The 18,243-nt window shown below is 40.8% G+C and overlaps 1 protein-coding gene across 1 annotated transcript in view; it reads left to right on the top strand.

Moving 5' to 3' along the window:
• LOC146010144 (uncharacterized) overlaps positions 1-18,243 on the top strand; it is a 44,108-nt gene that overhangs the window by 5,230 nt on the left and 20,635 nt on the right. Inside the window, 4 exon segments of the mRNA XM_083151091.1 lie at positions 561-752; positions 1,763-1,841; positions 1,959-2,056; positions 2,202-2,574. Coding sequence (XP_083007217.1) covers positions 1,808-1,841; positions 1,959-2,056; positions 2,202-2,574 — 505 coding nt within the window. The 5' untranslated portion in view covers positions 561-752; positions 1,763-1,807.

The following is an 18,243-nucleotide window of genomic DNA, read 5'->3' as shown; positions in this document are numbered from 1 at the left end:
GACATCGCTTATACCTATAGTAATAATACAGGGACGTGACTGTGGAGGTGAGGGGATCCGGGAGTGTCACTGTGACATCACTTATATCTATAGTAATAATACAGGGACATCACTGTGGAGGTGAGGGGATCCGGGAGTGTCACTGTGACATCACTTATATCTATAGTAATAATACAGGGACGTGACTGGGGAGGTGAGGGGATCTGGGAGTATCACGGTGACATCACTTATATCTATAGTAATAATACAGGGACGTGACTGGGGAGGTGAGGGGATCTGGGAGTGTCACTGTGACATCACTTATATCTATAGTAATAATACAGGGACATCACTGTGGAGGTGAGGGGATCCGGGAGTGTCACTGTGACATCACTTATATCTATAGTAATAATACAGGGACATCACTGTGGAGGTGAGGTGGATTTGATTGTTAATGAGATATCTGAAATATTAATACTACAGTGACATGATTGTTGGATCTTGTGAATTATATCTCATAGCACTAATATAGGGTCATGACTGGGAATTTATGCAGTAATAGTATATTTTCCAATACACAGGGTTACATAGTAGTGAAGAAGACATCCAGTGACCATGAGACACCCGGTTACCATCCCTGTGTGTCAGGAGAACTGAGCAGGACCCAGAGTTCCATCACAGTGCCTCCACCTCATTCACTGATACATGGGAGAGACAAGAAGCAGAAGATCCTGGAACTCACCGACAAGATCATCCAGCTGCTGACCGGAGAGGTGACTGCTGGGAATGGGACATTATACAGTAACACCGGGGGATGTGACTGGAGAGGTGACTGCTGGGAATGGGACATTATACAGTAACACCGGGGGATGTGACCGGAGAGCTGACTGCTTGGAATGGGCCATTATACAGTAACACCGGGGGGATGTGACCGGAGAGGTGACTGCTGGGAATGGGACATTATACAGTAACACCAGGGGATGTGACCAGAGAGGTGACTGCTTGGAATTGGCCATTATACAGTAACACCGGGGGATGTGACCGGAGAGGTGACTGCTGGGAATGGGACATTATACAGTAACACCGGGGGGATGTGACCAGAGAGGTGACTGCTGGGAATGGGGCATTATACAGTAACACCGGGGGATGTGATCGGAGAGGTGACTGCTTGGAATGGGCCATTATACAGTAGCACGGGGGGATGTGACCAGAGAGGTGACTGCTGGGAATGGGGCATTATACAGTAACACGGGGGGATGTGATCGGAGAGGTGACTGCTGGGAATGGGACATTATAGAGTAACACGGGGGGATGTGATCGGAGAGGTGACTGCTAGGAATGGGGCATTATACAGTAACACCGGGGGATGTGATCGGAGAGGTGACTGCTGGGAATGGGGCATTATACAGTAACACCGGGGGATGTGACCGGAGAGGTGACTGCTGGGAATGGGACATTATACAGTAACACCGGGAGATGTGACCGGAGAGGTGACTGCTGGGAATGGGACATTATACAGTAACACCAGGGGATGTGACCGGAGAGGTGACTGCTGGGAATGGGGTGTTATACAGTAACACCAGGGGATGTGACCGGAGAGGTGACTGCTGGGAATGGGGCATTATACAGTAACACCGGGGGATGTGATCGGAGAGGTGACTGCTGAGAATCAGAAATTGTACAGTAACACCGGGGGATTTGTCTGGGTGATGACTGTATCACTGTGTGTGTGTGTTTGTTTCCTATAAGGTGTCAGGATGTCACTGTCTATTTCTCTATGCAGGAAGGGGGATATATAGAGGAACACAAGGGTCTGTGCAGGAATGTTATGATGGAGAATCACCGGCCCCTCACATCACTGGGTAAGAGGAGACTTAATTTTATTGTGCAGGGGAGAGCAGGTATGGGGGCCCCTATATACACGTATCATCTGCTAATCCACATGTACAATATATTCAGTCACTGTGTGTCTCTTATAGATGGGCCCAGTAACAGAGATACCCCAGAGAGATGTCCCCGTCCTCTGTATTCCCAGCACTGTACAGAGGAGACTCACGGGACCCCACAGGAGGATCAGGTAGGTGGGAATAAGGGTCTCCCTAATATACCTAAGTGACTGTCGCTATATGAATTTCAACAGGTGTGTGTGTGTGTTATACATCAGTTATCTACTGTGTAAACTCAATACTGTCAGACATTATTTATGTGATATTTATTTGTAGGTTCAATGTGAAGATATGTCTGATATTAAGGTTGAAGTAATAAAGGGAGAAGAGGAGACGGATGTGACTGACATTAAGGCAGAAGACACAAAGGAAGAAGAGACGTATGTGACTGACATTAAGGCAGAAGACACAGAGGAAGAAGAGACGTATGTGACTGACATTAAGGCAGAAGATACAGAGGAAGGAGAGACGCATGTGACTGACATTAAGGCAGAAGACACAAAGGAAGAAGAGACGTATGTGATGGATATGAAGATAAGAGAAGAGTCTTATGTGTCTGATAAGAAAGAAGATACAGAGACAGAAGACACACATATGAGGGGTGACCAGCAGTGTAAGAAGGAGGAAATCCCTACAGATCCCAGCACAGGTGAGGAATAATCACTTATTGCATACAGTATTTTCCTTGTTCTTTTTGTTCTAAACAAGCGCCTGAAACTGGAGGTTGTGTATTAGTGGGAATATTAAAATATAATGTGCCGCCATGGTTAGACAAAAAGTAAGGTCAGCAATCAACAATAAAACAAGAGCATTTAAACTTTATAAAAGTAACTTAGATGTGTCACCAAATATAAGGAATCAAACAAAACTTGTAAAGAGGTAATCAAGGCAGCTAAAAGACCATATGAGGTACGAATAGCTACTGAAAGCAAATCCAACCCCAACATTTTTTTATAAATCGTAAGCGTATAATTAAGGAAAACATAGGTCCACTAACGGACACCAATGGTAGAAGGGTTACATGAGTTCTTCTCATCAGTGTTTACTAAGGGAGAGCAGACGGAGGTACCACAAATGGGACAAATAATCCAGATCTCGTTATTGATGTCACGACCAGTGAAATAACACAGAGGCTCAGCAAAGTTAAAACAAATAAATCACCGGTGCCAGACGGGATTCAACCAAGGGTTCTAGTGGAATCAAGGGAAGAACTAGCTACCCCACTACACTCTTTAGCAATTCCCTGTCAACAGGCATAGTGCCAAGAGACTGGAAAGTAGCGGAAGTAGTGCCAATATTCAAAAAAGGGAATAAGGAGGATCCAGACAATTACAGCCCGGTTAGTTTAACATCAATAGTGGGTACAATTTTTTTTAAGGATTTTTAAGGGATTGTATCCTGGAATATTTAGACCTTCATGGTTTACTCAGTAATACAAGAAAAGAAGACGGGAGAGCTAGTTCTATAGATGCACACCAAAAAATTGCTGATATAAACCACCAATATCCTAGGTGGTTTATGGGAGTAAATTCTCAAAAAGTGGAGTATCCCCTATAATCTTTATTAATATCCGGATATGGGATACACCACCAATAAATGCGAAATTCAAGAGGTTAAAAAATTCGGACTTACAACATACATATATACATTTAAGTGAAAAGGATTGGAAAATATAATGTGAAATGAATTTAAAAATGTAGGCAGGGGGGGCTGGGCTGAGTAGTATCTATAAGACACTGGGATTGTGTCCTCAGTCTCTGGAGTTGTTCTGTAGATATATCGATATAATCGTGCCTGTATTGGCTTTTTAGATATATGTTGGCAGGGTATATCTCTTGGGGTTAGTGTGGGCTTATATGACCCTCTATATTTGTGGGTTCATATGAGTTTTTTGTGTTTTAGTACACTATTATTCCCAGTTTACCTTCTCAGGCAGTATATTAGGAGATGGTCGTATCCTAATTCTCAGATAGTGAAGGGGTTAGCTTGAAGAAGCAACAACTGCGAAACACGTGTCCTAACTGTCATTGTAGTGCCAGTTAGGGGGCTGGGGATATAGGCAGAATGGAAATGTATTATCTTTAAACATGTTTTATTAATCCTACTGAGTAGCTATTCAGTCTAAAAGCAGGAGTGTATATACATGTGTATAGATCTTCACTGTGCAAACTGAGCGGTACTGATTCACAGTGCAAGTTCATTAGTTTGAACTTGGGAAATTTCCCTTGATAATAGCACTGGATACACCACTAGGTGTCAGTAAAACGTTAATGAGGAATCATCACCCAGAGCTCAGTAATACATTTTGCAACAGTGTAACTACTATACCTCTGGGCAGCATGCCAGATTACTTGGCAACATAGAAATTGTATCCAATCTCTTAATAGTAATTATATGAGGAAGCTCTAAATACAGCTGAGACCAGCCAGCTGTCAAGTGTATTTATAACACAGAATCTAATACCCCTTTCCCACTGCAGGCTTTACACGGTAAAATGCCGTTTTTTTAGCCTTTTTAAACGGCTAGAGCTGCAGTGGGAAAGCTCCAGGTTGCTTTACACGGTTAACAAATACCGGTATTTGTTAACCGGGTAAAAAGCAGTGTTTTTACCGTGTAACAGCCGTTTTTTCGGCAGTGGGAAAGGGGTAGCCCTTTACCCGTTAAAAAAAAAACCGTCATGGGGTCCCCCCCCACTGCTGTAACCAGCACCAGGCTGAAGGAGCCGGGGCTGGTATTAAAAAAATCAGGAAACCCGACAAATAGGGGTTCCCTGATTTTTTACAACCAGCCCCAGGCTCCAGGTCCGGGGCTGGTTCCCAAAATACGGGGGACAAAATGACTAGGGGTCCCCCGTATTTTAAGAACCAGGCACAACCAGCCAGCAGGGTAATGCCACAGCCGGGGGACACTTATGATATAAGTTCCCGCGGCCAAAGCATTAACCCTACCGACCAGTCAGCCTGGCCAGGGGCCCTGGGGGAGTGGGGACCCCCCCCAATAAAGGGGTCCCCCCCCTCCAGGACTTACCTGACCAGGCTGAAGCCTGGTGCTGTCCTCGATGCCCCTGGGCGGTGGGCATCGAGCTGATGGTATGGTGTAAAAAATAGAATAAAAACCATTGTCTTTTACTGATGAACTATGAGTCCCAGCAAGCCTCCCCCGCAAGCTGGGACTTGGAGAACCACAAGTCCCAGCCTGCGGGGCATTAAAGGGCCCGCTGGGTCTTGTATTTCCACAGTAAAAGAAAGAGTTAAATAAACACACTGACACACGTGAAAAATAAAAGTTTAATACATACATAACACATACATACTGATACTTACCTATCTTGAGCCCGTAGGTAGCCCTGGTCCTGATGTCCTGGTCCGTGTCGGCGTCTGTATCCATGTCGGCATCCCTGTCGGCGTCGGCGGTCCGGAGTCCGAAGAAATCCATTTGGGAAGCTGTGGAAGGAAACCATACTCACCTGCCCCAGCGCGACGTAGTCCAGGTAAGGTCTTTGCAAAAAAAACAAACCGAACACCCGAACCAAGCGGACAGCTGAGAGCCGCACGGTGTGTTTACATCGTGCGGCTCCGCCCCCGAATGCCGCTATTGGCCGCCTTGCGGCCTAGCGGCCAATAGCGGCATTCGGGGGCGGAGCCGCACGATGTAAACAAACACCGTGCGGCTCTCTGCCTGTTCGCTTGGTTCGGGTGTTCGTTTTTGTTTTTTTTGCAAAGACCTTACCTTGACTACGTCGCGCTGGGACAGGTGAGTATGGTTTCCTTCCACAGCTTCCCAAATGGATTTCTTCGGACTCCGGACCGCCGACGCCGTCACCGACAGGGATGCCGACATGGATACAGACGCCGACACGGACCAGGACATCAGGACCAGGGCTACCTACGGGCTCAAGATAGGTAAGTATCAGTATGTATGTGTTATGTATGTATTAAACTTTTATTTTTCACGTGTGTCAGTGTGTTTATTTAACTCTTTCTTTTACTGTGGAACTACAAGACCCAGCGGGCCCTTTAATGCCCCACAGGCTGGGACTTGTGGTTCTCCAAGTCCCAGCTTGCGGGGGAGGCTTGCTGGGACTCATAGTTCACCAGTAAAAGACAATGGTTTTTGTTCTATTTTTTACACCATACCATCAGTTCGATGCCCACCGGCATCGAGGACAGCACCAGGCTTCAGCCTGGTCAGGTAAGTCCTGGAGGGGGGGGACCCCTTTATTGGGGGGGTCCCCACTCCCCCAGGGCCCCTGGCCAGGCTGACTGGTCGGTAGGGTTAATGCTTTGGCCGCGGGAACTTATATCATAAGTGTCCCCCGGCTGTGGCATTACCCTGCTGGCTGGTTGTGCCTGGGGCTGGTTCTTAAAATACGGGGGACCCCTAGTCATTTTGTCTCCCGTATTTTGGGAACCAGCCCCGGACCTGGAGCCTGGGGCTGGTTGTAAAAAATCAGGGAACCCCTATTTGTCGGGTTTCCTGATTTTTTTATTACCAGCCCCGGCTCTTTCAGCCCGGTGCTGGTTACGGCAGTGGGGGGGACCCCACGCCGTTTTTTTTTTTTTAAATTCTCCCCCCCCCCCCCCTATCTTTACACTGCTTAAACGGGTTTTTAAACGGGTAAGTGTGAATGTGACAAAAACAGCTTTTAAACGGTAATTTACCGTTTAAAAGCTGCAGTGGGAAAGAGTCTTTGTGGCTCTTACCCGTTTAAAGACCCGTTTAAAAAAACCGGGTCATTACCCGTGTAGGCAGTGGGAAAGCAGCATAACTCGGCAATACTGTACACACCTTTGTAACATCTGTTATATGTACCCATTACATGGAAAAGATTTGTCAAAATCATATACAATCAGTTAAATAATTGACCAACCCAAATGGCAAATTGTGTAAAAAAATAACACTAAATAAGCCAACGTATACTTATACTCTGGACACAGAATCAAAAGGTTCAATAAATATACATCTATATGTCCAAATTAACCTGTAAGGCGAAAGGTGTATTATTATAAAACAATAAATAAGCCACTATATGACTTTTTCATTTTGACTTTAATTTCCGACTGATAAGGCCTAACGTGTATACAACACTTAATAAGCCTAAGATCAACTATAAATGAAGTGTACAAGCACAATGGAGTGCATAGGCTATTAAAAAAGCCAATATAACAAAAGGTGTAAGGGGTGTACATAAGCCCATATATAATTGCAGAGCAATAGAAAAGGTGAACCACCTTTCCACCCCTGTACCTGGAATTTACATTAGGTACAGGAGGCATATATAAGTTCTTGTGAAATTGGAGAATTGCATATGTAAAAAAGGTGAACCATTTCCCCATCACTATCTGAGAATTAGGATACGACCATCTCCTAATATACTGCCTGAGAAGGTAAACTGGGAATAATAGTGTACCAAAACACAAAAAACTCATATGAACCCACAAATATAGAGGGTCATATAAGCCCACACTAACCCCAAGAGATATACCCTGCCAACATATATCTAAAAAGCCAATACAGGCACGATTATATCGATATATCTACAGAACAACTCCAGAGACTGAGGACACAATCCCAGTGTCTTATAGATACTACTCAGCCCAGCCCCCCCGCCTACATTTTTTAATTCATTTCACATTATATTTTCCAATCCTTTTCACTTAAATGTATATATGTATGTTGTAAGTCCGAATTTTTTAACCTCTTGAATTTCGCATTTATTGGTGGTGTATCCCACATCCGGATATTAATAAAGATTATAGGGGATACTCCACTTTTTGAGAATTTACTCCCATAAACCACCTAGGATATTGGTGGTTTATATCAGCAATTTTTTGGTGTGCATCTATAGAACTAGCTCTCCCGTCTTCTTTTCTTGTTCTTAATATATTTAGTTAACAAGATAGCACCCCCGCTAAAAGAATATTAATTATAATTAAGCGGATCAGACCCGTAAAAATTAGGGTCCCATTTACTGTGTGCAGATCTCAACCCAACCCATCTCTTTTACTCAGTAATAACCAGCATGGGTTTGTAATTGATCGCTCATGCCAAACTAATCTACTATGTTTCTATGAAGAGGTTAGCAAAAATCTTGACAACGGGAACGCTGTGGATGTGATTTTCCTTGATTTTGCTAAAGCATTTGATACGGTACCACACAAGAAGCTAATAAATAAAATGGAAGCCATGGGTTTGGGGGAGAATATTTGCAGATGGGTAGGGAACTGGCTGTGTAACAGGGAACAGAGTGTCTGTGAACGGGGCAGTATCAGACACGACACAGGTACTAAGTGGAGTGCCACAGGGTTCAGTCTTGGGGCCCATTTTGTTTAACATTTTTATTAAGGATATTGGGCTAGGGGTTACTCAGCAGTGTTTCCATCTTTGCGGATGATACAAAACTGAGCAAAGTTATCAAGGCATCGGAGGATCTTACCACACTTCAAAAGGATCTAGAAAACCTAGAGGAATGGGCTGACAAGTGGAAAATGAAGTTCAACGTAAATAAATATAAGGTCATGCACCTTGGGAGACACAGCCAGTGAGCAAGTTATGGATGCATGCAGATTAAACCTAAAAATCAGGGATATATAATCCCAAAAGTGCAACAAATTAATTGATTTTGTAGCAAACAAAGTAACTTGCTGTTAAACCCTGATATAGGGAGAATGTCCCATCAGTGCGCAATCAGATGGTATAGCATCACATTGGGATGATTTGTATTCCACTTTTGAAACCCCCAGTGAGGTAACTGAAGTGACAGGGGAAGTGGGGGCCTTGCAACAGAAATGCAAGAAAAGACTGATATAATCTTTTTGGGGCACTCTTTTATTATCAAATTTGTGTGTATGTTATAGTAATTTAAGAATTAACTTTTATTTGGTATGCCTTAAAATAAAACGTGCTTTATCGTATAAGATTAATCTTCGTTTAAATGTATGCAAATAAGTACACAGATCAATCTTTGTTTTAAAAGATACAGGTATACAAAACCATGTTTACCCAGTTCATACAGAATCAATGAATCAAATCTACAATAGTTTCATTTTCTTCAATGGTTTCCAGTTTGGCGAAAAATAAATCAAAATCAAAAGCATACATATATATCAAGTATACTTTGGAGACCTCAAATCCATATTTGGGGTCCTCACTGCTTTCCTCTACAAAGACACACCCCTTTACTTGACTCCTGTACAAATGTATGATCAAATCACCAAATTTCAATCTATGGAGTCTGGGGTTTGTGTCTCAGCACTATTACTCCTAGACAAAGTTATTCTAGAATGTCAAAACCACATCTGAAACTGTTGCAAGTTCAACCTCTGAGGTGGTGTTCTTGATACACTGTTTCCCTTATTATTTATAAAAGCAGGGAAAAGTGGCACTTCCTCTTACACCAGGTTTATTCTGCTTTCCAGTATCATGTAATTTACATCAGATACTGGGTGAGAGTTAAACCATTTCCGTCCTATGTGCCTTAAAATAAAGATATAAAGCAGTGTTCACCTCTATTGGTCAAGAAAAATCTGCTCAGATTGTCTCTGTTGCAGTGTTGCAGCGCAGAGAAAACAAACGGCTGATTTGACCTAGAGGGGTCTCACTGAACCTCGATTTCGCAGAGGAGTTCAACAGGAATTGTGGTGCACCTCATGGAGAAAAAGGTAATCTGGGGTGTTCACACATGCCCTTATTCTGCTGTCTGGCATCTGACCTCACGGACATAGAATGACAGATGAGAGATAGTGGTAGGTGTCACCCAGACGGAAGGACAAAGGTAGTGATCTTCTGCTGTTCTGAAAACAAAAGCAAGCACTAGTCCTGATGCTTTCGCATTTGCAGGGCATGTGTGTTCAATTGCCAGAATGAGAGAGATCACTGAGTGGATAGATTAATCTAAAATTACAGAGGGTTGGGTTTGACCATTCATAACCTCTTCACAAAAACATTTATTGCTTCAAATAACACAATTTTTCAAATGTTATCTGTACAGTGGTCGACATGAGAGTAAATGTTGACTGAACAGCAGATCAAACAGTCATATATTTGTTCTGAAATAACTCTATTTTCAAAGCTGTCTACACCGTGGTCGACATGTGAATAAGTGTTGACTGAACAGTAAATCAAAAGAACATCTATTGCTTCAATTAGCACAATTTTTTTTAAATGCTATCTGTACAGTGGTCGACATAAGGGTGAATGTTGACTGAACAGCAAATCCAACAGTCATATATCTGTTCTGAAATAACTAAATTTTCAAAGCTGTCAACACTGTGGTCGACATGTGAATAAATGTTGACTGAACAATAAATCAGGAGAGCGGGATCCCTGATCTCTGCATAAATTTCTAAAGCCTTAGGGTTTACTTTGTTGGTAATTGTTTTGCAATCACAGATATATGGGTGCACAGATTCTAGTCACAAACAGGCATGTAAAAACACTTTTTTTCTCCCCGTTCGCATAGATAAGAATCTGTCTCTGTGTATGGGATTCAGGGAAGCATAAAAATTAGGCAGATGCTATATGTAGTTTTATAATCGCACAGCCTTTGCAGTCACACATTCTTTTATGTCCTACACACCCGTTAATTACTGCCATATATCCTTTGGCCTCTAATTCCAAAAATCATTCAATAAATAGGTGTGCAGCACACAGAGCATGAGTATTTGCTGTGTCGAATCCTTTCTAGATGCTACCGCCGGAATAGATAGAGAGGATTCCGTGCGGCAGACAGTTAGATGCAAAAACAAATAAGAGGAGGGAAAATAGGGATCACCGCAGCCACACCGTCCTCTGTGTAGCGATACACTAAGCGGTGCTGCTGCGTACTCACAAAACCGGCTCTCTGTTCAGTCTCGGCAGGTGGGGAGCGACGTGCTGGGGAAAGCAGTGTGGTCCGTGGCTCACCTCTCCGGTAAGCACCCGGACCGGAAGTGACGCGCGTTTCGCTCTGGGAGCTTGGTCACACTGGGATTGGTGTGCCTCTCCTGAGATGAGCGTGTTTTATGGACGGCCAGATTGATTGCAATATTGGTTCAATTAAATCATGAATGCTGTTTATCGCTAATCTTTTTCCTTTTAACAGTATGATTTTAGTTACTGGCTGTCTGAATAGGTCCTGCTATATGATGATTGGTCTTACATATCAGTTAGATGTGGATTGACCAAAAGCGTGAAGAAAGAGTAAAACAAAACAGAATAGTGCAAATCATAGGAAATTAATTGCATCAATTTTTAGGACCAATTGTGTCCTGGGATCATTATTAAATTACTCATATTTTCTTAAACAGAATGAGAGACAGTGGTTGATAACTGTAACTTGATAAACAGAAAGAGAAGCAAGGTAATGGTGAGATATTTGTGGTAAAGAGGAGAAAGATAAATATAAAGATAAAGAGAGAGATGAAAGAAAAGATAAAATGAGATAAAAGAGGAGAGAGATAAACATCAATTACATATTTTGAAGATATATTGTTTTGATATGCTGAAAATGTTTTGTCTTATTATATCTTCGGAAAGGTTTACGTGGACCGGGTGATGACAAACATTAGATAAAAATTATCATTATCTTTTTATATTTTATTTTTTGTTTATTTTTATTTTTGTTTTGGTTTTCCTTATTTCTTATGAAGCAATCTTTGTTTCTAAAACCGGTAGAAGTGTCATGTAGAATTAAGATTTCTCTGAGTCGGGAGCGATAAATTACTATCAAAGTGAATTATGTTCTTAGAGTTTCTAAAATTTCTAAAGAGGGAAAAAATATATAATATAATAATGGGAGTATACAGGTGGTATAACATTTCTTTAAGGTATACTTAAGATTCAAATGAAGACACCATAATTGATGTGTTCATTAAGCATCTGAATGAACATGTGATCTTTTGGACGCGATATATAGACGACATCCTGATCATATGGGAAGGAACGCAGGATGAATTGGACCTATATGTTGAAGATCTGAACACCAATGATATTAACCTCAAATTCACTTGTGAAAGTAGTCCTACAAGTATCTCCTTTTTGGATCTTAGGATCTACAGGACAGAGAACAATTCCCTCGCTACTGAAATCTTCAGGAAATCAACTGCAACTAACAGTCTCTTGCATCAAAGTAGCTCTCACTTCCCATCAACCAAAATCAACATCCCAAAAGGAGAATTCTTGAGACTAAGGAGGAATTGCTCGGACGATCAGGTATATGCAACAAGAAGTGAAGAATTAACTCGGAGACTAAAAGAGAGAGGCTACAGTAACAGATGTATTAAAAGAGCAAGACAATCCACAGCCATTGTCAAAAGAGAAGACTTAATCTTTCAAAACAACAAAAAAGAAAAAGTGGATACAGAGACAAACACTGTACGGTTTATTGGAAATTTCTGTGATCAATGGAGAGAGATAAAAGGAATATTACAGAAACATTGGCCAATAATCATGTCAGATCCAGACCTTGGCATGCTTCTAAAACCAAGTATAGAAATGAGCTGGAGACGTGCACCAAATCTGAAAGACAAATTGGTGCACAGCCATTTCACTACTAGCAACCCCAAAGAACCAAAAATCACAGGGAGTTTTCCATGCGGCAACTGTAAAATCTGCAACCACATTGAACCAACTAAAGAGTTGCAAGATAAAAAAGGAAAAACAATTAAAATCAAAAACTACTTCAACTGCAAAACTGTTAACATAGTATATTGCTTAATCTGCCCATGCAACAGGAAATATGTGGGCATGACGACACGCATACTGAAAGTTCGCACCTTAGAACACATGGGTAATATCCATAATACCGCAACGGATAGGCAAAAAATGAGACAACTCACCACGGTGGCGAAACATTTTCTAGATAAAACACTCCAGCTCCACAGAAGGTCTCAAGGTCCTGGGACTGGAGAAAGTCACTTTGGGAATAAGAGGAGGGGATATGACTAAGACCCTCCTAAAAAAAGAAAGTGAGTGGACCTATAAATTAGGGACACTTCACCCCTCAGGACTTAATGAACACATCAATTATGGTGTCTTCATTTGAATCTTAAGTATACCTTAAAGAAATGTTATACCACCTGTATACTCCCATTATTATATTATATATTTTTTCCCTCTTTAGAAATTTTAGAAACTCTAAGAACATAATTCACTTTGATAGTAATTTATCGCTCCCGACTCAGAGAAATCTTAATTCAACATGACACTTCTACCGGTTTTAGAAACAAAGATTGCTTCATAAGAAATAAGGAAAACCAAAATAAAAATAAACAAAAAATAAAATATAAAATATAAAAAATAAAAATTAAAGATAATGATAATTTTTATCTAATGTTTGTCATCACCCGGTCCACGTAAACCTTTCCGAAGATATAATAAGACAAAACATTTTCAGCATATCAAAACAATATATCTTCAAATATGTAATTGATGTTTATCTCTCTCCTCTTTTATCTCTCCTCTTTTATCTCATTTTATCTTTTCTTTCATCTCTCTCTTTATATTTATCTTTACCACAAATCTCTCACCATTACCTTGCTTCTCTTTCTGTTTATCAAGTTACAGTTATCAACCACTGTCTCTCATTCTGTTTAAGAAAATATGAGTAATTTAATAATGATCCCAGAACACAATTGGTCCTAAAAATTGCTGCAATTAATTTCCTATGATTTGCACTATTCTGTTTTGTTTTACTCTTTCTTCACGCTTTTGGTCAATCCACAGCTAACTGATATGTAAGACCAATCATCATATAGCAGGACCTATTCAGACAGCCAGTAACTAAAATCGGTACTTGTTTTCTAGCACGGCCACAATCTGGAGTAATCGTGTCCCTTAATTAAGGGACACGATTACCCCCGATGGACCCGATTTCTTTTGAAATCAGGTCCATTTTGCCGGCTAGGATACAATATCGGGGGCATCGCGTCGGTCGGGACCATTAACATTGGTCCCGACGCGATGCGACGCCCCCGATTTTTGCATAGGCTTCAATGTTAAAATTTTTTTTTTTTTTTTTTTTTTTTTTTTTCCAATGAGAAGATTTATAAGTTGAGAAAAACAGGTGACAAGACTCATCTTCTGCAATACTAATCTAATATCATTTATTATCAGTAATAAAGATTTTTCTGACAGATTTTATGATTTTCATATCAGGCAAAATGATTATTATTAAATAAAGCCAAATATTTCTATTTCACAGATGGTGAGATACTCTATTATATTGGGAAGATAGACGTTCACGTAGCGGCCATACAGATTCCCACACGTTAAGGTCTGAGACGCTCCGGCTCCTAACAAAGTGATCTCTCCGCACATTGGGTTGTTGTTGCCATTATTCACCAAGGAATCCCCAACAAGAATTTTTGCTCCATTCAATCGATTAGTGCAGCAGTCAAATCTGTTGAGGATAGTTATGCTGACGATGTAATAAGACTGCAGCAGGTCCACTCTCCACCATGGGCTGTAATCATTATTTTTTTTTTTTTGTTATTTGTAAACAATCCAGTTTTATGAGTAATATACAAAATAGTACAGTAGTACAAACTGGTAGAATTTAGCCAAACATAATTTATCTAAGAAAAACAATTATGTAGTATTACTCTATAATTTATGCCTCAAGGATTACTGGAAATGTTGAGGAATTAAGTATAAAAAATAACATTATAAGTAGTGTTAAACTTCCAAGGCTTTTCCAACTTAGTCTAGAATAATTGGACTTGTTTGCTAACAACTGTCATATTAGGTCAGTTTTTGCGTATTCCCCATAGGTTTTGGCAAAGGAAATTAGCCTGAGGTGGCCAGTGATTTTTCTTTTTTTTTTCTTTTTTTTTTTTTTACAACAAGTCACTCTTTATTTGATTTTAAAATCACAGTTGAGAAAATACATATCAATACTTTTTTTTTTTTTTTTTTCCACAGACAAGAAAATAACATAAATATAAACAACAAAAAGAAAAAAAAAAACTTACATGACATACATACAACATTTGGTGAATTGCTGCCCTTCCCTACCGGGACCATCTACATCCCCACCCATGGAACCATTAAACATCCTACCCTTTGAATCGCTCTTTTACATCTTCTATTTGAATCCCTCCAGTCCTCTCCCACCGTATACCACCTACCCGGATCCCTCAGTTTTAAGTTCCCTTCTCTATTTAGTATCCAGACTGCTGGGTCAAACTGGTTATCTTCTTCCATACCCTATCCTTTAATATTGGATTTATATTTAATTTTTCTTGTGTTACAAAAAAACTCTACCCGCTAGTGTTTCTTTAAACTATCTCTTGTGTAAACAATTATGAGCTTAGGAGCATTCGTGAAAATAATCTATATTTAGAGTAGTGTTGAAAATATGTGTTTTTTTTTTTTTTTTTTAAATATTAAACAAAAATACAAAAATCCAAGTGAGAATATCTTCAATTAATCTATTAATCTATGTCCACACATCTTTTAGAGTATGGAGAGAAATACCATTTATCCCATATTACGTGAAATCTGCCAATATTGTTTCTGGATATATACGCAGCTCTCTCATGCTCAAACGTATGGTTAACCAAGCTAACCCAGTCATGAATATCCGGTGCTTTTTCTGCCATCCAACGTCTGGCAATGCATGTCTTGGCAATCGCTCCGAGATTAATGCCCAGCTGCCTTAAGTCGGATGCCACCCCGGACCTGGACCATACCCCCAGTAATAGCGCCTTGGGACATATTTCCCCTCTAGGTATGCCTACATTTATCAATACTTCCGCAACTTCCTTCCAAAATTTTTGTAGAGTTGTGCATTGCCATAATAAATGCCAGTAGTCACAACCCGTAGCCCTACATTTAGGGCAGGAGTCACTTTTTTCCCTTACAAACTTTTTAATTTTAGTCGGAGTTATGTAGGTACGGTGCAGGATATTAAATTGGATCTGCTGTGTCCTAAGGGACGTAGTAGCTAGCTTGGGTATGGCAAGTGCCCGATCCCAATCATCCAAAGTGAGCTCAGGGATTTCCCTGGACCATTTTGTCATGAGATCGTGCAGGCCGGAGGGCGGCAATATAGATGAAATGTACTTATAACATTTAGATACGCCTTTAGAAGGTCCCAAGTTCCGAAGTAGTATTTTGACTGGGTGGTCTTTTATAGTACTAGAGGATGTGTGAAGATGTTCTTCCATTGCACTTCTAAGTTGCAAGAAACGAAAAAACATATTGTTTGGGATCTGAAAATCTACTTGCAGTTGGGCAAAAGTTTTTACCCCGCTTGGCGTAGTCACATGGCCTACATTTCTTATACCGAACTGGGACCAAGCCGCCATTCCCTGATGCCTTCTGATGTTCCCAAAAGACTCCAGGGAAGAGAGACCCGTTTCAGGGTCAGTATCCTTATAGCCTATTGTCCTAGAAATCCACATCCAAATTTTTATTGCTTGGGTAAGGATCAGAGGGTATTTCTTGCGACATTTATTCGTCAGCAACGCTTGTAGTGGGGAGTGACCCGGAATGGTCTTATTTATTAAATTTGATAATTCTACAGTTTTACAGGGATCTACAACCCATTCTCGGAGGTGAACCAATTGTGTTGAAAAATAGTACAGTTTAAAATTGGGGAGGGAAAGCCCACCAAGATCACATGGTCTCATAAGTGTAGAAAATTTAACTCTCGGTCTTTTATTTCTCCATATAAATGAAGTTATTATTCCGTTTATTTTCTTAAATATTGCTTCGGGGATGTATACAGGGGAATGTTGCATTAAGTAGAGAAGTTTTGGTAGGATCATCATTTTAATAAGATTTACCCTACCAATCACTGTCAGAGGTAATTTGAGCCAGTTCTTACATTTAGATCTAATTAAAATGATAACTGGATCTATGTTATATTTGACATAGTCACTTATATCCTTGGAAATTACAACTCAGAGATATTCGAATTTTTCTGCCCTTGGTATGTTGATTGCTATATCTGCGTCTGCCCGTGTATCATTATGTATTTTATCAACTAATAAGTGGGATTTACTATTATTTATAGTTAGTCCTGAGTATAGACCGAATTCCTGAAGGACTTGCATCACCAAAGGAAGATCATGCTTGTAGTTTGCCATCCCTACAAGCAAATCATCCGCATAAAGTGAGACAAGGCTGTTCGCACCCCCATCCAAGTCCCCCCCTCCTAGTGTTTTTCTCAGCTTGCATGCGACTGGCTCTATGGCCAGAGAGAACAAAGAGGGGGAGAGCGGACAACCCTGCCTCGTCCCGCGATATATAAAGAATGGGTCAGATACGAATCCATTAATGGTGATTCGTGCACAGGGATTATAATAAATCATTAGGATCCTTTTGATAAAACATGACCCGAAGCCAAACACCTCCAGGGTGGACCTTAAATATGGCCACTCTAGGGAATCAAAGGCCTTGTTTGTATCAAAAGAGGCCAGGGCAGTCTCTGATCCCGTCATTTTTCTAGCCTGTAGATAAGCGAAAACTCGTCTAACATTTATAGACGTAGATTTCCCTTTTCTAAATCCCGTTTGGTCAACGTGAACTATCTTATCCAGCACCTCTCCTATTCTGTTGGCCAGTATAGTAGCATATACCTTGGCATCAACTGTAAGGAGGGATATAGGTCTATATGACTCTGGCCTTAGGGGGTCCTTGCCTTTCTTAAGAATTACTGTAATGACCGCCTCGGTCATTGATCGTGATAATTGGCCTTCTTTTTCCATTTCTTGGAAGAAATATAGAAGCCTACCGGACAAAGTATCACAGAAAAGCTTATATATTTCTACCGGTAAGCCATCAATACCCGGGGCCTTACCAGACGCCAGACTTCTTATTGCCCCTTCCACCTCACCCAAAGTGAACGGTGTTTCCAAAGACTCCCTATCTTGGTCCGACAGGGTAGGCAAATCGATGGCCTTCAGATAATCCAGGCTATTATTATAGTTGAAAGTTAATTTAGAGAGATATATCTCCTTATAATAGTTGACAAACACCTCCGTAATTTTAGAGGTTTCATTAAACGTTTCTCCTGCAGGAGAACAGATTTTCGAAATTATCCTGGAGGGATCATCAGTTTTTGCCATATAGGCCATCAATTTGCCAGCCCTGTCCGTCATTAGATACCTTTTATGTGAGTCCTTTAATAGCCGTAACTTGGCCAATTCCTGTAAATGTGTGACCCAGGCCCGTTGTGCCAATAACCATTCAGTTTTAACAGAATCTGCTTGATTTAGGGTATAAGTTTGTTCTAAAGCTGATGTTATTCTCTCTAAAGTTATGGCTTTAATCTGAAGCTGTTTTCTAGCAAATGCTATTTTTTTAATCAGAATGCCACGTAAGTACGCTTTAG

The sequence above is a fragment of the Crinia signifera genome, chromosome 6 (genome assembly GCF_055691185.1).
Source record: "Crinia signifera chromosome 6, ASM5569118v1, whole genome shotgun sequence".
In the NCBI taxonomy this organism is placed as follows: Eukaryota; Metazoa; Chordata; class Amphibia; order Anura; family Myobatrachidae; genus Crinia; species Crinia signifera.
This window is presented reverse-complemented; position numbering and strand designations above follow the sequence as displayed.